We start from the raw sequence: 21,323 nt of genomic DNA, 5'->3' as shown, positions 1-21,323 counted from the left end.
ACACATATCTTACCCTTATGCCTCGTTTCCTTCCAGCTACCACTCCATTTCTCTGCTTCTTTTCATAGCCTACCTTCTCAAAAAATGTACATTTGCCCTCTCTCCACGTCCTCGTACTCCATTTTCTCTTCAAACCCCTTTCAATTCAGCTTCTGCCTCCTCCAGTCCCCAAATTATTTTCGTCCTGATCTAATAGGACAGTCCCAATAGGCACATTTGGCCTCTATATTGCCTCTGTATTGCGAGATCTAATAGGCACATTTCTGTCCCCAACCTAGCTAAGCTCTCAATGGCTTCTTACCATTCATCACTATATCCTTTTACCTTATTTTCCCTTGGCTTTTAAATTACCCTCATGTTTTCCTCCTACCTTACTGGCTACTTTTCCTGTTTCCTTTCTTGACCTCTCTCACACCTAACTGAATCTGAGTTACACATGGGTTGTTTCCACACCCTCTGATCTTCCTCTGTTTTCTATCCAAAGGTGATTCTGTTAAATTCAGTGGCTAAATGTCCTCTGTATTCTAATGACCACCAAATCTATATCTCTACTTCAATTCCCCAGAGAACTATCTCCAATTGTTCACTTTTTAAATCTCCACTTGAATATCTGACAAACATCTCTCAAGCATATCAACCTGAAACTCAGTCCTTTCCTAATCTTTCCCATTGTGGTAATAACTCCATCATATATTCACTTACTCAATCTAGAGGCATAAGAGTTATGTTTGATTCTCTTATTCTTTCAACACATTTAATTGAACACTTACTAGCACCAAACATATATTGGATTAATATGATTCTTGTCCTACAGGAGTTCCCTGCTTAGAGCTGAAAACAGATGTGAAGGGATAATTACAACACAACCGGGAAATTGTGACAGTAGAGACTGGATAAAATATGTCTATAAGCAAACAGATAGGATTCCAGTACTATTCTAGGAAATGGGGAAAACTATTTCAAATGGCCAAGTTCTGAGAAAATCTGCTCTCATTACAGGAACCATTCAGTATCTCGCTTGGCTTATTACATGAAGGTAATCAAACAAGTTAGCTCACAATTAATTATCCTTTAGGATGGAGAGTTCTTAGGTTTGAAATAAATGTTTTCAGAAGCATTTCCTAATGTAGAAACTTTTGTCAAGCTGTGGATTTTCATTGTTGCACTGTATCTGCATGATGCCCGTCCTTATCAGATGTCCTTAAGTTATTTCCCCCTCAGTGTTCTTACAGAATACGGCAATAAAACCCACTTCATTTCTTTCTCTCTGCACTTTTGTTTTGTTCCAATTTAGCATAAATTTAGAGTTGCAGGAAACTTGACATCCCCAGTAAACCTCCTACTCTCTGGAGACACACGAGCGTTACATAATTGAATAGTGAGGTACATTGCTTAAAACACAGACATTTTAATTTTAAGCACTTACGTTTGGTGACAACTTGAGTATTAATAAAGGTATGTGCATATTTCATGTATTATAGTTCACTCAGGAAATGCTAAAAAATTAAGGATCATAGACCATTTCATCCATCTAGTGTGACAGTCCCTGGAAGTACGAGAGTTAATAGAAAATAATGGTGCTTGATATGAAAAAGTATTAAAATTATTAATTAAGTAAGTCTTTTATTGGACCTGGCGGGGGTGGGAAAGACCGCAGATACTACTGAATATTGCAGAGAACTACTCCCCAGTTCAATAAATATTCCAGTGGAGTAAGTACTTACTGGCCACAGACCAAAGTTGGCATGTAATGGTGGAAAATAGTTTATGAGAATGATCTCAACTCTTAACAGATAATGTATCTCTAATTAGTAGATTTAATTTTCATCTCTACAGATTTCTTTCCAAATAAATAAAGGTCAACTTCAATATATATTTATTAAACATGACATGCGTCAGGGAATTTAGTAGAGGTACAAAGACAAGTAAGACCTTTAAGAATACACAGCTGCTTTAAAAAAAAAAAATTATTGGGGTATAATTGCTTTCCAGTGGTGTGTTAGCTTCTGCTGTATAACAAAGTGAAACAGCTATACCTACACATATATCCCCATATCTCCTCCCTCTTGCGTCTTCCTCTCACCCTCCCCATCCCACCCCTCTAGGTGGTCACAAAGCACCAAGCTGATCTCCCTGTGCTATGCGGCTGCTTCCCACCAGCTATCTATTTTACATCTGGTAGTGTATAAATGTCCATGCCACTCTCTCACTTCGTCCCAGCTTACCCTTCCCCCTCCCGTGTCCTCAAGTCCATTCTCTATGCCTGCATCTTTATTACTGTCCTGCCCCTAGGTTCTTCAGAACCATTTTTTCCCATATCTTTATTGGAGTATAATTGCTTCACAGTGTTGTGTTAGTTTCTGCTGTATAACAAAGTGAATCAGTTGTATGTATACGTATATCCCCATATCTCCTCCCTCTTGTGTCTCCCTCCCACCCTCCCTATCCCACCCCTCTAGGTGGTCACAAAGCAACGATCTCCCTGAGCTATGTGGCTGCTTCCCACTAGCTATCTGTTTTACATTTGGTGCTGTATGTATGTCCATGCCACTCTCTCACTTCGTCCTAGCTTACCCTTCCCCCTCCCCATGCCCTCAAGTCCATTCTCTACATCTGCATCTTTATTCCTGTCCTGCCCTGAGGTTCTTCAGAACCATTTTTTTTTTTTTTTACACAGCTTCTTATACAGAAAAAAACTAGCAATGCCAAGTGTGGAAGGGAATACGTAAAAAAATGTGCCTACTTTCCAGAAAAACACAGTCCTGGGAGGACCTGGGTGAATCTTCACTCCAAGAGTTTTGGGGCAGGAGTGCAGAGAATGTCAGGAATTTTCCAGGGCCAGGGGAAAGTAGGCCAGGCCGGCTTCTCTTTTTTTTTTTTTTTTTTTTTTGGCCTCAGCTTTATGATTTTTTTTTAACATCTTTATTGGAGTATAATTGCTTTACAATGATGTGTTAGTTTCTGCTTTACAACAAAGTGAGTCAGTTATACATATACATATGTTCCCATATACCCTCCCTCTTGCATCTCCCTCCCTGCCACCCTCCCTATCCCACCCCTCTAGGTGGTCACAAAGCACCGAGCTGATCTCCCTGTGCTATGTGGCTGCTTCCCACTAGCTGTCTGTTTTACATTTGGTAGTGTATATATGTCCATGCCACTCTCTCACTTTGTCCCAGCTTACCCTTCCCCCTCCCCGTATCCTCAAGTCTATTCTCTAGTAGGTCTGCGTCTTTATTCCCATCTTGACCCTAGGTTCTTCATGATCATTTTTTTCTTTTTTTTTTGTTTTTAGATTCCATATATATGTGTTAGCATACGGTATTTGTTTTCTCCTTCTGACTTACTTCACTCTGTATGACAGACTCTAGGTCCTTCCACCTCACTACAAATAACTCAGTTTTGTTTCTTTTTATGGCTGAGTAATATTCCGTTATATATATGTGCCACAGTTTCTTTATTCATTCATCTGTTGAGATATCATCTCACACCGGTCAGAATGGCCATCATCAAAAAATCTACAAACAACAAATGCTGGAGAGGGTGTGGAGAAAAGGGAACCCTCTTGCACTGTTGGTGGGAATGTAAATTGATACAACCCCTATGGAGAACAGTATGAAAGCTCCTTAAAAAACTACAAATAGAACTACCATACGACCCAGTAATCCCACTACCGGGTATATACCCGGAGAAAACCATAATTCAAAAAGAGTCATGTTCCAAAATGTCCATTGCAGCTCTATTTACAATAGCCAGGACATGGAAGTAGGCCGGCTTTTCAATACAGGTAAGGGCTAAGAGCAATGACCAGGAACAGCAAGGAGGGCGTGTGTTTGGGGACCTGGAGGGAACACTGAGCTCCATGTTGTGGACAGAGCCTGGGCTGAGCATCAGAAAAGCAAGGCTGGGGAGGGCTTGGTGGCTGCCCTAGAAGGTGGCCTTTAGAACATATCTTATAGGTTCTAAACTAGAATTTGTGTTTTGGAAACACAGACGATAAATACAACCTTTTTTATTTATTTACTTGATGAACTCACTGTGTCTGCTATGTTTATAATTTAACCACCTATAGATCTTTCACTGAAACTCATTCTTGGCATACAACATATCAAGTTTCAAGAAAAAAATGTAAATGCAATCAACAGCACACATTTAATGAGGTTTCATCTATATGGAGTGCTAGCATCCTTTTCTCAAGGAAACGTTTTCACACATAGGACAAGTATACCCTAAATGTATCTAGATATCTATATCTACATCCGTATCTATATCTACATCCAGATCTATATCTACATTTATATCTATAGGCCTAGTAAGGAAGGAATGGGGGTAGGATTTTGAGTAACCGTTCCAACCGAAAAGGGAATACTTTTCTATTTCTCACCAATTCCACTTCTACCTTGGTCTAATCACTCATCCTCTCTCATCTGTATGACTACAGTAGCCACCTGCCTGGTCTTCCTGATTCTATATCTGACCCCTATGAGTCTATCCTCACCGCTGTCACCACAAAGATTCTTTACAAATACACCCTGTCACTCTTTTGCTCCATCGCCTGCAATGGCTCCCTTGGATGCCAAGCCCTAAGCTGGCCTACAAGGAAGATTCTACAGGGTCTCACCTTCTTTTCCTTTCTGACCTCACTTCCTGGTCTTGTCCTTTTTTACCCACAATGCTCCCCACCCCCAACTGACTTCCTTCCTATACACCTCCTGCCTTTGGGCCTTTGCAGCAACTCTTTTCTCCACCTGGAACAGTGGAGGTCTCAAGATACCCCCCAAGTCACATCCTTACCTCCTCACTGTCCATGTGAGTTATCAACTAAGTGTCTCTCACTTCCAAATGCATCCTCTTTGCTTGTTTGTGACAAGGGATCTGGGACCTTTCAATATTTTCTCCTGGGCCATCTGGCACAATGTTAAGCTTTGTTTGTAGAGGATGCTGGAGAGACATTACAGCACAAAAGGGTTTTACTTCCTGGTTCCAGGGCTTACTAGCCAAGCTCCTGCAGTGCACGTGGCTTTCCCGTATCTAGCTCCTGCCCTGCAAAGCAGGCAGCTTCAGGAGCACTTGGCTCCTGAAGCACCCCGAAACAATCAGCTGCTTGCAGTAACCCCAACCCCAGGTAGTGGAGTACCTCTGATGAGAAAATCCTGTGAGCAGTTTTCCCCAGCACCTTAAAGTGTGATTCTTAGAAAGTTCCAAAGGATGGATTTCCAGCAAAAGCACTGTTCCACCACAGCGCTGTCTCTGCCATCCAATAATCCGCAACTATGTCTCCCAGCAAACCTCACCCAGGTTGGGAGGTACTCTTTCTCAGCCCTGGGACCAGTGGCTGTTCTTTATATCTTCAATTCCTGTAGTCTTTGCAGTCTTCTTGACTTCTTACTACCTGATCCATTACGTTAATCCTCAGTTATCGTTAATGATTCTTCACAGTAAACATTCCTGTTCAAATAACTGCATGTTTTTTCTCTCCTGATTGGATCTAGACTGATCCAATATCTTAACACAAATATCAGGATGAAGTCTTTTCTGCCCTCTCTTCTTAAATGTGCCTGAGCCTTTTGGATCTCTTTGCCTTGCTCTAGATTTTTCTTTCTTCCATAGCACTTATAACATTCCAACATACTAGCCAATTTATGGATTTATTATGTCTCATGTTTATCAATTGCTTACTCCTGCTAGAATATAAACACTTTAAAGGTCACGTACCTTTTTCAAAACTTTGCTCATAGATGTATCTCAAACTCACAGAACAGTACCTGGCACATAGTAGGTACTCAATAAATATTTGTTGAAGGAACAGTCTCACAGATCACAAGCAGCTGCCTCTTTGAACATACTGGCCCATAATGTAGGAATTTAACTTGTTTTCAGTGGCTATAGACAGAATTGCCATATCCTTTGGGGGCTGAGAGAGACAGTAATCCTTCCACTAGTCCTAGACTACAAATTACAAAAGTTGTTCATCACTCTATGTTCAGCCCTTAAGACATAGCTTGTCCTCTACCACCATATAAGAATGTTGTCTCAACACTTTCAAATTTGTTTTACCACTTTAACCAAATCAACAACTTCTTACTTGGTTATTTTTTGAATGTGGCAATTAATTTTATATTTAATCCAGTATTCACTGTCAAGCTGGTGTGCACACATTGCTAAAACAAAGATTTGCAGAGCCACTAAAATCTAATTTTGGGTTAGGAATAGGATAAAGTATCCCAGCTAATGGACAGATCTACATGGCTCTGGCTTCTCTGATCTAATGGCACACAGATAGGGCATACATTTCCTTTTATCCCCCAAACTTATATGTCATATAAACCATCATGGCCAAATTATCTAGTCACAGTTTGGAGAAAGGAAATAAAATTGAAATACATAAAAATAAGACAGGTCTAATTTTCATGTCTCTTGTTTCTATTTCACATATGGGTGCAAGGTCTATTTATTCTGTGAAGTGAGTATCTCAATTTGAATTTCATCTCTGTGTACGCTTAGCTTTCTCTTAAAGATAATCCAGCCCTTCACATCTCACAGAGATGGAGGATTATACAAGATAAAATAAACATCTGAATTCCCCAAATAAAGATTATATATGGAGAGTAGAACTTTGGTTATTTAGAACTACAAGGATATAATTCAGTTTGCTTTGCCACATTTTCTGGAGGAAGAAGAGCATTCTCATTCAGTTGCAATACACTTTTTCATTTTAAGTATTTTTATACAGAGTATTTCTAAAATATCTTGCACCCTTATTTTCAGCAGTTTATGATACTTCCTCTGAGAATCCATCCCTGACTCTTCCAGTTGGGGTAGGGTGCCCTTGATCTATGCTCACACAATGGGCCCTGTACTTCACTTTCCCCACCAGGAAACTGATCCCACTTCACTGTGACTGTCTGTTTAATTATCAGTGGCCCTCCCTGGGTTGTAATGTTTTTTAGGGAAGATAACATATTTTTCCTGTTTCTCTATTACCTAGCATAGCGCCTGGCACATGGCACATACTCAATAAATAATTGTTTACTAATGACATCCTCAGGGCTGTCACGCTAACACTGAAAGTAAAACAGGGCTAATTATAATCAAGGCCTTTTGATGCTCTTTGACGTGATACGAAATATATAAATTCTTTAAATTTTGTTTCTCTCCCCTTAGTATCAGCAAAACAGTCCTTGCTTTTCCTTTTTCCATGCCTATTCATTGCTCCTAGTAACAAATTTATACCAAGTTTAAAAAAAAAAACAAAAAAAAAACCGCTGCAATTGATATGCTATAAAATTCACAAGCCTTAGTGAGAGAAGTAGTTTGGCTCTCCTAAGCTTTTTTTTTTTTTTTTTTTAATTCTTCTTAGGTCTCAGCTGTTCTCATTAGATGGAGTTGTCAGAAAGCAGAGATTTCCAAAGGGCAATGTGTTCCCATGTTCTGCTCCATATAATCAACTTAATTTAATACACATTAATAGCAAGAAAAATTTAAAAGAGCTTGTCTTAAATCACTGCCCTCCCACTTAACAAGAAAAAATGTAGAAAGCAATACATATTATAGAAACTTTCAGTACAGACACAGGGCCATAAAACCAAAGCACTCATTCTGCAATAAGTATGTGGTTTGTCGAGGTCAATTAAAGGCAAGATTTATGCACACATTCAGTCACTCTGCCTTAAAAAACTGGCTTTACATACTCTGCTTCACAATAGAGTGAAGAACTGCTCAGAAGATAAATGCCTACAGAATGGAAAAACAGAATTAATCTGGAACAACATACCTGGCCTCTAATATAAATGGCTTAGGGAAACCCCAAAATATTTAAGGATAGGAAAGATTAAAAGACCTTCCAAAAGTCATTTAAGGGAAAGAAATCTCAGTTATCTATTGTGTCTTAAGAAACTTGATTTTTTAAACCTTATCTGAAGGTCACAAGCAGAATATTTTTGATTTATAACATGAAGATAAACTAAAGGGTACATGGTGCCAATAACATATTACAGCTTCTCAACAGTATTCTTCACCACTGCCCATAATTAATTTGTGTACCTACCAAGATTCAGAAATGTAAAACAACGGAGGAGGTATATTATAAGGTTTTACAAACCTAGGAGCAAGCAGAACCATCTCATCTTTTAAATCATTCAGACTGATTACTGTATCGTAAACAAAGCTGGGACTGAAGTGTAGGATGGCCAAGGTACTTGCTCCCTGAGGATCATGAATCACTGTGCTTTTCCTCTAAGCTCTCCAAATGCCTAAACTTCTTTCTATGTCAAAGATGCTTGAAAGTACAATGACTCTTTGTATCAGTTAGCCTCCTGGAAGACTCATTTATGAAATAGCATGTTATTAAAAATGTGCTCCTTCAACTTTAACTTAATATTAAGCCCTACTCTGTGGTAGGCATTGAAGGTGCAAAGACAAAAAGAAAAGGTCCACATTTCTAAGGAGTGTTTAGACTCATTAGGATACAAAAAGTAGGCACACACTTAGAATAACATATAACAATAGATATACTGGAGTTATATACAAAGTACACACAGAAAAAAATGTGCTTATATACATTGTCACAGAGAGGGTAGCAGTTACACTGGTATCTTGGTATATGAGTGGAAATTTGCCATAGAGACTAATTTGGAGAAGACGTTCCAGAAAGACGGGATTTCACACACAAGGGCACAGAGGCAGGAATAATCTTGCCTTGTGCAGAGAAAATTATATAGTTTGGGAATGCTACAAGAAGCATGAATGGTGGGACATGTGGCTCTGGGGACTGGCAGGGGCCAGACGACGAAGGTTATGCTAAAGTGTTGTGTTCTATCGGGTAAATAAGGAGCAGGCCATGAGTTGATGAAATCACGAGCTGAATAGTGATACGATCAGGCGTGCAGGTGAGAAAATCCTCTCTGGAAGTAGTAAAAAGGATGGATGTGAGAAGGTGACACTGCAGGAAAGGAGACACGTGAGGTGCCCAAGCAGTTGTCCAGGTGAGAAATGATGATGGTCTGAGATAGGAGAGTAAGTGTGCAAATGATGGAGAGGGTCAGACGGGAAAGGTACAAGGAGCAGAACGGGCTACTCTTAATAACTGATTAGATGTCAGGGGTGAGGTCAGGAGAGCAATCTGATAAAGCTCTTTTATAAATGGAGTATCAAGATAGGAAACAACGAGGAAACTGCTGGGTCAATGTAGATATGATGAGTTTGGAGAGTCTTGTGACATCTACAGACAGATGTGGGTCCAGAGATGCAGTCAGACATTCGGAGAGTGTGTAGAATTCATCACTTACTTATTCAACAAATATAGAGTAGAAGGTAAGAGCCAGGACAGAGTCTGGAGACATCATCATTAAAGAATCAGGCAGAACAAGAGATACCCTCAAAGAGATTTAGAGAGCAGTCAGAGGAAGAAAACCAGTAGAGAGCCGTGCATGAAAAACAAAAAATTGAGGATTTAGGAAATATGGGAGCGATCAATAGTCTAAAATGCTGAAGAGAAACAGCAAAGGATGGGCATAGCAGGAAGCCGCTGAGATGGGAAGCAAGACTGGATTCAGTGGCACAGTGGAGATGGAGTCGGTAATGAAGTGGGGATCTGGAGCAAATGAGCATTGAGGACATGGAGGAAGGACATGCAGAAGGCCTTTTAGAACCTGGCTGAACAAGGAAGAAGAGATGCAGGACAGTGGCTGAAGAAGCCACTGGGTCAAAGTTAGAAGTAGGTAAGATTAGTAGTCAAGGTTAGATTCCTCTGAAATGAGCTAATCCAATTTCCAGCATGCCTTGAGGAAAGTTCACCCACTGAAAAGACTCCTTCCCATTACTGTTAAATCTATGAGGTGGATAGTATAGGTATAAAGGAGATTATGCCACTTTTTAAAAACAAAAATTACATTTTAACTTGTTTGGTAAAATATCAAATGCTTTATGTAACCAAATGGGAGAAAATGTTCTTATCAGGAATACCCTCAGAAGGATACTGACTGAGGTTGGAAAGATAGGGAAGGGGCTGGGTTAACTCCCAGAGAACATGCTTATTTAAGTGCAAAGAGGCTCTGAATTGCCTTCTAAGGATGACGGTCTCAGCTTCAGGATTCAGCGGCTAGACTGAAGTCTAGAGAAACAGAGGAGAGGTAACAGTTTTGTAGAGAAGAGAGCTAAAGGAGGTAGAGACCATTTAAGGAAGGCAGGCTATCAACTCCTTTCCTTCATTTTCCTTACAGAATCTTAGTAATTAGTAATTTAAGAATTTACTACATTACTTCCTAATGCTTCAGTATAAATGCATAGAAGAGATAAATCCCTATCCAAGTTTGAGGCCCAACAAAAAGAGGGACCATGAGAAAAGTTGCAATGAGGATTACATTTACTACTTTCTTCTTCATTTGAAGACATATGCTTTCTGACGTCTATTTACCCATAACTAGAAATTGATGATATTGTTGCAATTCAGCAGTTGCATAATTTACGAACACATAGTCTCATGTTGTCATCCAAATGCTACTCAACAGGTAGACAGAGAACAGGAAGGTACTTAGTATGAATTACCACCACTAATCCCTACAATACTGGGGTTCTGGAGAAATCAACAGACCAAAGCCCTGAGGAGCATCCTACCATATCAAACATGCTGTGATTATCTAGCCCACATCCTTCAGGTGTTTTAGGGGACAGTAACTGTGCTGGGTCAAGCTAGACCATTGGGTCAACAAAAGAGCTCACCAGCTAGGAAAATTGGCAGTGAGGATCACATAGACTGACATTTATACACACTAAAATTTTTCATATTTGCACCATTTTGGTGTCAATAATTTACTTGGATCTTTATGTTCCAGAATTCCTTTGGCCTGGGAGCTGCCAGACTGAAGAGTATATTTTCTCATGTCTTCCATGAGAAAGACTTCCATAAGCCTTTGGTAAGGCTGAGGCCAAGAGAAATGAGATTTTCTCACTTTCAACTCAAAAATAATAATTCAGGCATTTTGCAGAAGGGATGACTTCTTTTATTTGGACAAAAGGAAAGACAAAGAGAGAAATGGGGAAGGGAGTTATATTTTGCCCTTTTTATTTACCAATTATTTAGATGTCTTGTGGTATTTACATTATTCCATCGAATTATAGTTTGCTTTTTGCATCGCTAATTAACTTTCCACTAGTTGACTTCTTAAGTATCTAACTAGATAGTTGGATAGTTCCTGGGAAAGCAATATATGCATATTTTCCTTTCTATCACCCCAAGTGGGCAGAATTCTAGGCTGGTCCACAAGATTCCTATACCCTGTATGATTTCCTCTCCTTGAGTGTAAGCAGCACTGTGAATATGATGGTATCTTATTCCCATGACTGAGTAACAGTATATGGAAAAAGGTGAAAGGATTTTCCTACTGTAATTAAGGTTCCTAATGAGTTGACTCTGCTTTTATCAGAAGGGAGGTTATCCTGGGTTAGATCTTTAAAGAACATGTAGGCCTTCCCTGAAGGGAGAGAATCAAAGGGAGAGAGACACTTGCTCCTTCTGTCCTTGAAGTAGTAAGATGTCATGTGTTCTACAACCACAAGGAAATAAATTCTGCCAATACCCACCTGCGCAAGAAAGGACCCTGAGCCTCAGACAAGACTCCAACCCCAGCTGGCACCTGGATTGCAGCCTTGGGAGACCCTGAGAAGATTCCTGACTCTCAGAGACTATGAAATAATCAAGGTGTATTATTTTAAGCCACAAAATTTGTGTCAACTTGTACAGCAATAGAATACCTTCACAGTTAATGCCCTGATCACAACAGACACTCGGGAAGTTTGAGCTTATTGGTCTGTCATGGAAGAATCCATCTGTGCCAAACAACATGGAAAAAAATTCTCTTATGAATCTAAGACACTGAGACAAATGAGGCCAAATCCAGATTGCTACTAAAAGGGTGTTGAGTGAGACCATATAGAGGCAGGCTAGTTCCTTGGACTAGAATCAATAGCCACGGCCAGGACCAAGAGAAAGATGAGTTGACTTACAAACAGTTTCATTCATGGGTCTCGGGGTACATCAGGAAAAGATCACACACTAGATGTACAGCTCTGTCTCCGTCTGAGCAGCCTGGTGTGACAGATGGCTTAAACACCAGGAAGCCTAGCAGCTTCTGATTCTGTCAACCTGGAAAGTGAAACCCTGGAATGTGGGCCTTCGATGACAATTCCCCATGTCTCATCCCATAAAACAAAACACTAGAACACTACCCAATGCCAAAACGATGGAAATTTTGAGAGCTTGTTTCCACTTCCTTTGTGTTTTACTAGTGTGGTGCTAAATGGGGCTTTGAACACTTCTAGAAAGCACACTGTGATGTACAAGTGCCACTTGTTATGTGAAAAAAGGCACTAAGCCTGCAAGTTGCAATCATTTAAATGAGTCATTGAAAACACCACTGAAAAGCCATCGCTGAGCCCTTTGAAAGAACAAAAACTGTTGGTGAGAAAGGATGTCCCCTCTCAGGAAAAGATCCAAACAAATTCAGAAAGAGTTAAGCAGATACTCGAGAGGCCTAATAGGTCAGCATTTTCTGAGCTTCTATCATCTCATTTACTTTCAAGGTCTGGTCTGGGAAATCTGGAACGCTACCAGCACCGTCTTAACTACCCTCTGCTATCTGAAAATACAGCCCAGTGCTGAGAGGAAGGTCAGCAATGTTGCTGAGAATCTGCTATTCTTCAGGCTCTAAGCTATGTGCTTTGCTTATGGATTTTTACCCCACTTTTTTTGCCTCCAAATTGGTAAAATGGATTACTTTTCAATTGCTATGTAACAAGCTATCATAAATGGAGCAGCTTAAAAATCAATACCACTCTATTAGCTCACAGTTCTACAGATCAGAAGTCTTGGCATGGCCAGAACCCAGAAGGCTGGGTTCTCTGCTCAGGCTGAAGTCAAAGTGGCAGCCAGTCTAGGTCCTTGTCCAGAGGTGCTGGAAGAAAATTCACTTCTAAGACCATTCTTGTTGGCAGAATTCAGCTCCTTGTAGTTATAGAACTGAAGTCTCTGTTTCCTTGCTGGCTTTTAGCCAGAGACTACTCTCGGCTGTTAGAGAGTGCCCACATTCCATGCCACATGGCCCCTTCCATCTTCAGGCCACTGATGGTATGTCAGTTCCAGGGAATACCCAGGGTGAATATACCAAGGAATGGGGAATTCTGGATAAATATCTTGGACAAGATTCCACCTACCACCCAAGACCAGGATTGCTATTCTCATTGTACAGATGAGGAAAATGAGGCTGTGAGAGACACTGTATTAGATGTTGGCAGCACTGATATGTCTGTTTGCCTCTGAAGCCCATGTTTTTCTAATATGTCATGCTGAGTCATAAAGGGAACAGTGTTACATTTTTATATGAGTATCTTGGAAGGGTCAGAAATCTGGGCTAGTCATCAAGAAAGCAAAATCAAGTTTATGGCTGGCCCTGACTAGGGCTGATTCAGGTTCCCAAACTGGAATTCTGACCTGGTAAACCTGTAAATTCCCCACAGTAAAAAGCGCAATCAACTTGTTTCTCCTCCTCTCTCCTCAAATGCTCACAGGTCGCTTACGAAGCTGTACATTGGTACAAAATCAGATTCGGGCACCTTTAAACTGTTAGCACTGAACAGCGAAAGAGCAACAAATATTCTTTGTAGGAAAAAAACCCACATTATTAAAATGTGTTCAGCTGTTTTTTCCAGAGCTAAACAACTAATTACATGGAGGATGCTCACGTAGTTATCATGGCAGATTTTCTGGTTTCTAGAAAAGATTCTTGTATATCAGTGCTTGCTTTGTGATATGGATAGAGGGAAACAGACTGAGCAGGAGAGTTGGAAACAAAATTGGTTGTAAGTAACATGAAAGAAAGGACCACTTCTGTTCACCAACAGATCTGCAGTATGACAAGGTAGGCACTCAAAGCATTGGCAGGATAAATGGCGGCATGAAAAGCAACATTGCCGAAGGCTGTAATCTACTTTGTTAACCTCGAGAAAGGGATTTGTGTGTGTGTGTGTGTGTGTGTGTGTGTGTGTTTTTAAGGCAGTGATTCTATCATGAACTTAGCCTTCCTTTGGTTCTGGCTCAACCACACAGTTCAAGTTTTTGAGCACTGTCTGATTCCAAATGTTCCTGCAGGTATTCCAATTTTTAATTCATAGATACAACTCTACCAAACATCTCTAGAAGGTGAAATCAGAAACCAGGAGAACTATCCCAGTTTATTGTTTTGTAAAGACAATCACGAAGTGTTATCATAAATTAAGAGTTGAGAATGGCTTGAAAGAAGAGTTTAAAACAAATGAAAGTTAAGAATACTTAGTTTTGGAGGTATGGGTGAAATGGAACAAACTTCCAGTTCTAAAATAAATAAGTCCTGGGGATTTAATGTACAGCATGGTGAATACAGTTAATAATACTGTATTACATATTTGAAAGTAGCTAAGAGAGTAGATCTTAAAAGTCCTCATCACAAAAAATAGGTAATATATATGGTGATGGATCTTATCTAGACTTATTGTGGTGATCTTTATGCAACATATACAAATACTGAATCGTGTTATACAGCTGAAACTAACATAATGTTATACCTTAATTATACTTCAAAAAAAGAATACCCTTAATCAACTATACTCCAATATATAAAAAAAAGTTAAAAAAAGAATACTTAAATTTTTTAAAGGAGTCTAAAGTGTTAGAAGTATTTGAAGTCTAATAAAAATGTTTTCCTCATTATACTAAATATATTTCTTTTCCTATCCTATTTATTTTTATTGGAGTATAGTTGATTTACAATGTTGTGTTAGTTTCAGGTGTACAGTAAAGTGATTCAGTGATACATATACATATATTCATTCATTTTCAGATTCTTTTCTCATATAGGTTACCACAGAATATTGAGTAGAGTTCCCTGTGCTATACAGTAGGTTCTTGTTGGTTATTTATCTTATATATAGTAATGTGTGTATGTTAATTCCAAACTTCTGATTTATCCTCCCTCCCTCATTGCCCCTTTTGTAACCATACATTTGTTTTCGATATCTGTACATCTGTTTCTGTTTTGTAAACTATATGTCAATAAAACGGACAACTTAGAAGAAATGGACAAATTCTTAGAAAGGTATAACCTTTCAAGACTGAACCAGGAAGAAATAGAAAATATGAACAGATTAGTCACAAATACTGAAATTGAAACAGTGATTTAAAAACTTCCAACTAACAAAAGTCCAGAGCCAGATGGCTTCACAGGCAAATGCTATCAAACATTTAGAGAAGAGTTAACACCTATCCTTCTGAAACTCTTCCAAAAAATTGCAGAGGAAAGAACACTCCCAAGCTCATTCTATGAAGCCACTATCACCCTGATACCAAAACCAGACAAAGATATCACAAAAAAAGAAAATTACAGGTCAATATCACCGATGAACATAGACACAAAAATCCTCAGCAAAATACTATCAAACAGAATCCAACAACACATTAAGTGGATCATACACAATGATCAAGTGGGATTTATCCCAGGGATGTGAGGATTCTTCAATATATGCAAATCAATCAATGCGATACAACATATTAACAAATTGAAGAAGAAAAACCATATGATGATCATCTCAATAGATGCAGAAAAAGCTTTTGATAATATTCAACACCAATTTATGATAAAAACTCTCCAGAAAGTGGGCATAGAGGGAATCAACCTCAACATAATAAAGGCCTTATGTCTCTTATTTCTTTTTAATATATATGCTACACTAAACTAAAATTTCCTGTTATTCAAGCCTATTAATAGGTAGTAAGTACATATCTAAAATCGTATGAACTTATATTTGTATAGCAATTTCTTTTTATCATGCCCCATTGTGGCCATTAGCCCACTGGCTTGTCATAAGCCTGTGAGGGAGGCAGTATGATCAGTTTTCAGTGCTTTATAATCATTTTAAAGGTAAAGAAACAGTCTCATTAGATTACTGGCCCAAAGTCAATGTTGGCCTGTAGATTCTAAGTACAGTCCCTTTTGCCTGCACCACAGAGCATCTCTAGGGCTGATGCTACTGATAAATGGGATACGTGTTGACCTGGGCAATGGGAACGCAGGATGAGAATTTGCACGGTTCCTGCTTTTTCTACATCCTACACAAGACACAGCTTCTCAGGCCTCTCCTCCATTCTAGTTAACTCCCATTATTTCATCTGATCTTTCCTCAAACTAAGCAGGCATCACACTGAAGCAATACAAAGGGCAATTAAAATATTTATCACATATTTATGATCAATTTATCTTCTCTACTGTACATGTTTTTAAAGGTGTTATAAAAGACCCTAAAATAGGATAGTAAATATAGATTTTCAATATGACAGAATTATAATTTTTAAAAGCTAAATTATAATTTTCTTGGCATGTGAGTTTTGGTTGTATTCGTAACTAAACTATTTTTTTCCTACTCTGAAAAGCTGTTTTGCTACAGGTCCAGTTCTTTTTTACTTTTAACCACAAGGAAGTCATAAGCCCCTACTTAAATAGAAGCTGGTTACTATGGAAATCATTCTAATGCCACTGAATCAATATTTTGATTTTGCTGACATTTAATGTAAAAAGAAAAGACAGACTAAGATTTATAAAAGTCACTTTTCATCTTTGTTATAATTTTGATAGCTAGAAAAATTGTAAAGGAAACATATGTTCCGTAATGAACTCCAGTTAACTCACAATTATAAAGAATTGAGGATTCATAAAAGAGCAATCTACATATTTATATAATTTTGGCTTTGAGTACACACATATGCATGCATGCATTTGGACTCAAGATTTTCTTCCCATGTCTCAACTGAGCCCTGATTCTCTCCTGTTATTGAAGTCATAACTTGGTAGAAGTTATGAAGAAGATTTGAATATATCCAGTTTTGCAATTGCCTTTTGATTAAGTGTTCTGAAGAGAAGATGAAATTTGCATTGAGAATCACTCTTCCACAGAAGTTGACCATTTCTGCACTGAATCTTAATAGTCCATCTGGTCCATTGACCACCCTCAAAGAGGCACTACAGCTGAAGGCTTCTCAACCCATCCTTAGAGGTCCTTCTGAGGAAAGATGTTGAACTTGAACCTAGTGTTTAATAAGCCTCACTGTCCATAAAGTAGTTTTCCAAGTCTGAGATAAGTCTTTGCTGCTGCTGTAATTTACTCACTGTCTCCTCTTCTGTCCTCAGAAGGAATAAAGATAACAGAGCTGCTGTCTTCTGTTTGATAACTAGCTATTTAGAAGCTTAGATCTTTAGATGGTGACGGGATCTGAAAGAATTATGAGCTTCTCTACTTCAGGAATTAGCTACCTACAGCATCTCAAATGAATGGTAATAAGTTCTATTCTTAAGACAATTGAATCACCACTCAAATGTTTCTTCTGTGGGACAATCATGATTTTCCACGTGTGTCTACTTTGAATGCCCCAGGTCCCCTGCCTGGGGGTGCTATTTGGAAGTATATATGTTACACTGCTTCCAGGAATGTTTGCAGGAGCATTACACTCCTGATAACACACTCTTTACTGTCTGCCTTGTCTGTTTCATTTTCCCCTCCCCTTCCAATGGGTCTTTTATTCCTCTTTATTCTTGAATCATTCTAGGCCCTCATCATTCAGAGACCACTGTTCCAAATCAGTAACCTGCTTTTGAAAACAATCTAATGTAAATAATTATGCAGTTTTCTGGCAGTAAAAGTAGGAAAGGTGATTTTTGGAAACAAGATCACAGGATATAAAGAGAAATGAAAGGCACCATATATGAATAGCAGAGGAAACTTAGGAACAATATTCAAAATTTACAAAAGGCAGATCTCTAGAGCCTTTTAGTTTATTAACAAGTAAATGAAACACCTACATTGTCTCTAAAACATCAATGTGTTACTAGTTGAAGGACATACTGATGACCTTGACTCATGAGAAAAAAGGCTCAGAATTCTAATCTGTTCCAAGACATCAGAGGAACAATAGAGTTACACAAACAAACAGACACACAGACACACACACATCTTCACTGCAGTGATATTCATTATAGCAAAACAAACTGGAACTAACCTAAGACTTCATCAAAGAGATAATGATTAAATAAAGTATCATGATGTATACGCCCCTCCTAAAAATGGTGTTTCCCAACAAACTGAATGCCATCGAAAATAGTCATAAGAAAATAACTGAAAATATAAAACACAGAACTCTATGCACTAGGATTTCGATTTTGTAAATATACATATACATGTTATTCACATATATAATTTCACAAACACACACTCATGATGTATTTTCACATATATGTCAAGTAGGAAAAATCTGAGCATAAGTGGAGATTTTCCCTATAGAATGCATGGATTTGCTCCATCTCCAGGTACTTATTTGTATTTTTCAATATACTCTGAAGCTTTTTTTTTTTTTTTTTTTTTTTTTTTTGGCTAAATAGGCACTTGGACACCAATATGGGAGAAAGGAGAGATTAGAGAGATGAGGCTATTAGAAAAGATGGTACATGCTTCCTGGGCACCCGTCTCATGGACTAGGTTTGAGCTTTGGTGGAAGGATTAGACCAGAAGATGAGGGAGCTTTTGTGAGGGACTGGGGAGCCCAGGTGACAAAGAAACCTACCCAGTTGAGGAAAGGACCACCTGGCTTCAACTCTCTACTGCAAGCTACTGGGAAACTTGGAACACTGGGCGCTCATGGGAGCCAACTGGGAGAATGTCAGGGACAGACAGGGAAAGAGAAAGACCTTGGGACCTCATAGAGCCACGCTCTCAAGTTGGCCACTGGCAGCACTGGACACCTTGAAGCATTTTCCACAACTGGCACACAAAAATCTGAATGCGCCTGTATCAAAACACACTTGCAACTACTCTCCCACCAAGGGAATCTCAGGGAAAACTCAGGAAAGCTGAAACTTATTTATTCAAGCAAGGCTAAAGAGCTGGTGAGATATGGTGTTAACCTGACCTAATTTATAATCGTAGACCAGCAAGGAGACTAAGATATATTTGATTTATGTATTTCATGGCTGAGGAAAAATATAAATATAGGTAGAAATAGAATAGAGATTGAAGTAGAGACTTTAAAATGTATATGTGCACACGTGTGTGTATACTACAAATGTACACACATACATGCATAAATTCATATTCACTGGAAGGAAGTACAGCAAAATGTTAAAAAAAATGATCATTTCTAAAGATGATTACAATTTTTCTTCTTTATATTTTCCTGCATTACAAAGCTCCCTAATGATCACATGATACTTCTATAATCATACAAATAATACTAATAAAAACAAGAAAATATAAATTTTAGACATACTGCTAGGCAAAATAATTTTCTAATGATTCAAAGCTTTAAGGGAGCTAGAAAACTCATATATTGCTTTCCCTCTCCAATGATATAAATTAAATATATTTTTCTGGGTGTCATTTGACAACACCCGGATAAATAGCCATCCCCCGTGGATTCCTCTTTTCTAAGACTCAGGGGGAGGGAGACAGGGCTATGCGACCCAGGGAGGAAGGCAGATGCTGGTTAGTATGCGGACCCGGACAAGTGTCCTGAAGTCTCTTTCTAAGTGAAGTGGGCCTGGCGGGTTTTACCTTCGTTCCGCTCGGGGCCTTTCCCGCTCTTACTGGCCACCGTGCTGTTGACCGTCTCGGACGACATGCTCAGCTTGGTGCTGGGGTCCCGCTTGGGCTTGGGGGGTGGTTGTCTCCGGGAGCTACAGCTGCTGTCATCGTCTGTGCCCCCGACCGAATGCAGCGACTGCGACCTCACGGAGAAGCCACTGGAGCAAGGATGGGGCAGCCTGTCCTGAGGAGCGGGCATCGTCATGAATCCCATGCGGAAGTGTTTGCCCACGTAAGTTCCTTCGTGGCCTCGCCCTACTTCTCCACCTATGCTGTAAAAGAAAGACGAAACCCGTGCCAAGTGAGCCAGGATATGCAAGATCAGGGGCACAAGCATATCTATAACTGTTGATAGTTCACATTTTAACTTGACACTGGTGAAGAAACATTTCCAATAACATGAAAATATTCTATGCTTTTGCATTCGATATGACAGTAAAGCAAATACAATTTGATCATAATAAGAAATTCTGGTATCCTGGTATCCACATACTCTCAAAATATTATTCTAAACAAAAAACAAAAAAAACTACCATGTAGCACATTTCATCTACAATCGCTTTTCTCTACTTTCAGGTAAATCTTGTCCATGGCTTAAAAAGGAAACAAGAATTCCTTATGACAATGACTTGTAGAATGCCTTTTAAAAAAAAAAGTTATTGGAGTATAGTTGATCTACAATGTTGTGTTAGTTTCAGGTGTACAGCAAAGTGAATCAGTTATCCATATACATATATCCATGCTTTTTTAGATTCATTTTCCATATAAGCCATTACAGAGTATTAAGTAGAGTTCCCTGTGCTATACAGTAGGTTCGTATTAGTTATCTATTTTATATATAGTAGTGTATATATGTCATAGACTTTTGACACATGACTGAGGCCAAGGGGGCAGCATTTGAAACTCTTCTCCACTTCATCAATATCATTTCTACTTTTACCTAGTTAATATAGAGGGAAAAACAAAACAACAACAACAAAAAGGGTTCTGTTACCAGTACAAGGGGGGAGAAAGAGATAGGAAGTGAAGAGGAGGTAAAGGAAGGAAGGGAAGGAGGGAGGGAGGAAGGAAGGAAGGAGGGGAAAATACTTGCTTAAATCAATAGAATAATTGTTAATCTCTCTCAGGTTTCCAGAATCCTTTGGTTACACTAGTAACTTAGTTCTACTAATAAATTAGTCTCACAGAATAAAAGAGCAGCATCTAAAAAAGAGATGTATCAAGAGTTAAAATCTCATCCGATCCTAGGATAGTTCTATTCAGAGTATGCAAAGTTTCCAAATGTAGGGTTTTTAAGTTTTACGTTGGAAAGTTTGAACAGAAATTTTAAAATATATAAGAAAACTCTCTCAGCTTGAAGCTCAGTTAATCATTTAGGAAATGACTGTTAGGAGCATTTCTATTCTATTAAGTAATGGTGACCCTATGAAGAAAAAGGACATGAATGTCAATATGAATTTTTAAGAGAGGTTTTTCTAGAGTTTTCCCCATTTTTGCTCATTCATCAATAAAGGAAACAAAAAGAAGAATTGTTAGAAATATTTGGTTGATTTTCTTAGATGTGTATGAAGTAAAAAAGTATCTTTGAGTATATGAATTTTGGAAGGTTGTTGAGTCTACCTTTCCAGATATAAATATATTTGGGGCTTTTTAAAATCTTAATTTTAGCT

General features: G+C 38.8%; 1 protein-coding gene across 4 annotated transcripts in view; it reads right to left on the bottom strand.

Annotated features, from left to right (window-relative positions):
• NYAP2 (neuronal tyrosine-phosphorylated phosphoinositide-3-kinase adaptor 2) overlaps nt 1-21,323 on the bottom strand; it is a 423,148-nt gene that overhangs the window by 288,913 nt on the left and 112,912 nt on the right. For all 4 annotated transcript variants that reach the window (XM_067027008.1, XM_067027007.1, XM_067027010.1 and 1 more), the window contains one exon: nt 19,624-19,925. In XM_067027008.1, coding sequence (XP_066883109.1) covers nt 19,624-19,925 — 302 coding nt within the window. The remainder of the gene's footprint in view (nt 1-19,623; nt 19,926-21,323) is intronic.

The sequence above is a fragment of the Kogia breviceps genome, chromosome 2, assembly GCF_026419965.1.
Source record: "Kogia breviceps isolate mKogBre1 chromosome 2, mKogBre1 haplotype 1, whole genome shotgun sequence".
Taxonomy (NCBI): Eukaryota; Metazoa; Chordata; class Mammalia; order Artiodactyla; family Physeteridae; genus Kogia; species Kogia breviceps.
This window is presented reverse-complemented; position numbering and strand designations above follow the sequence as displayed.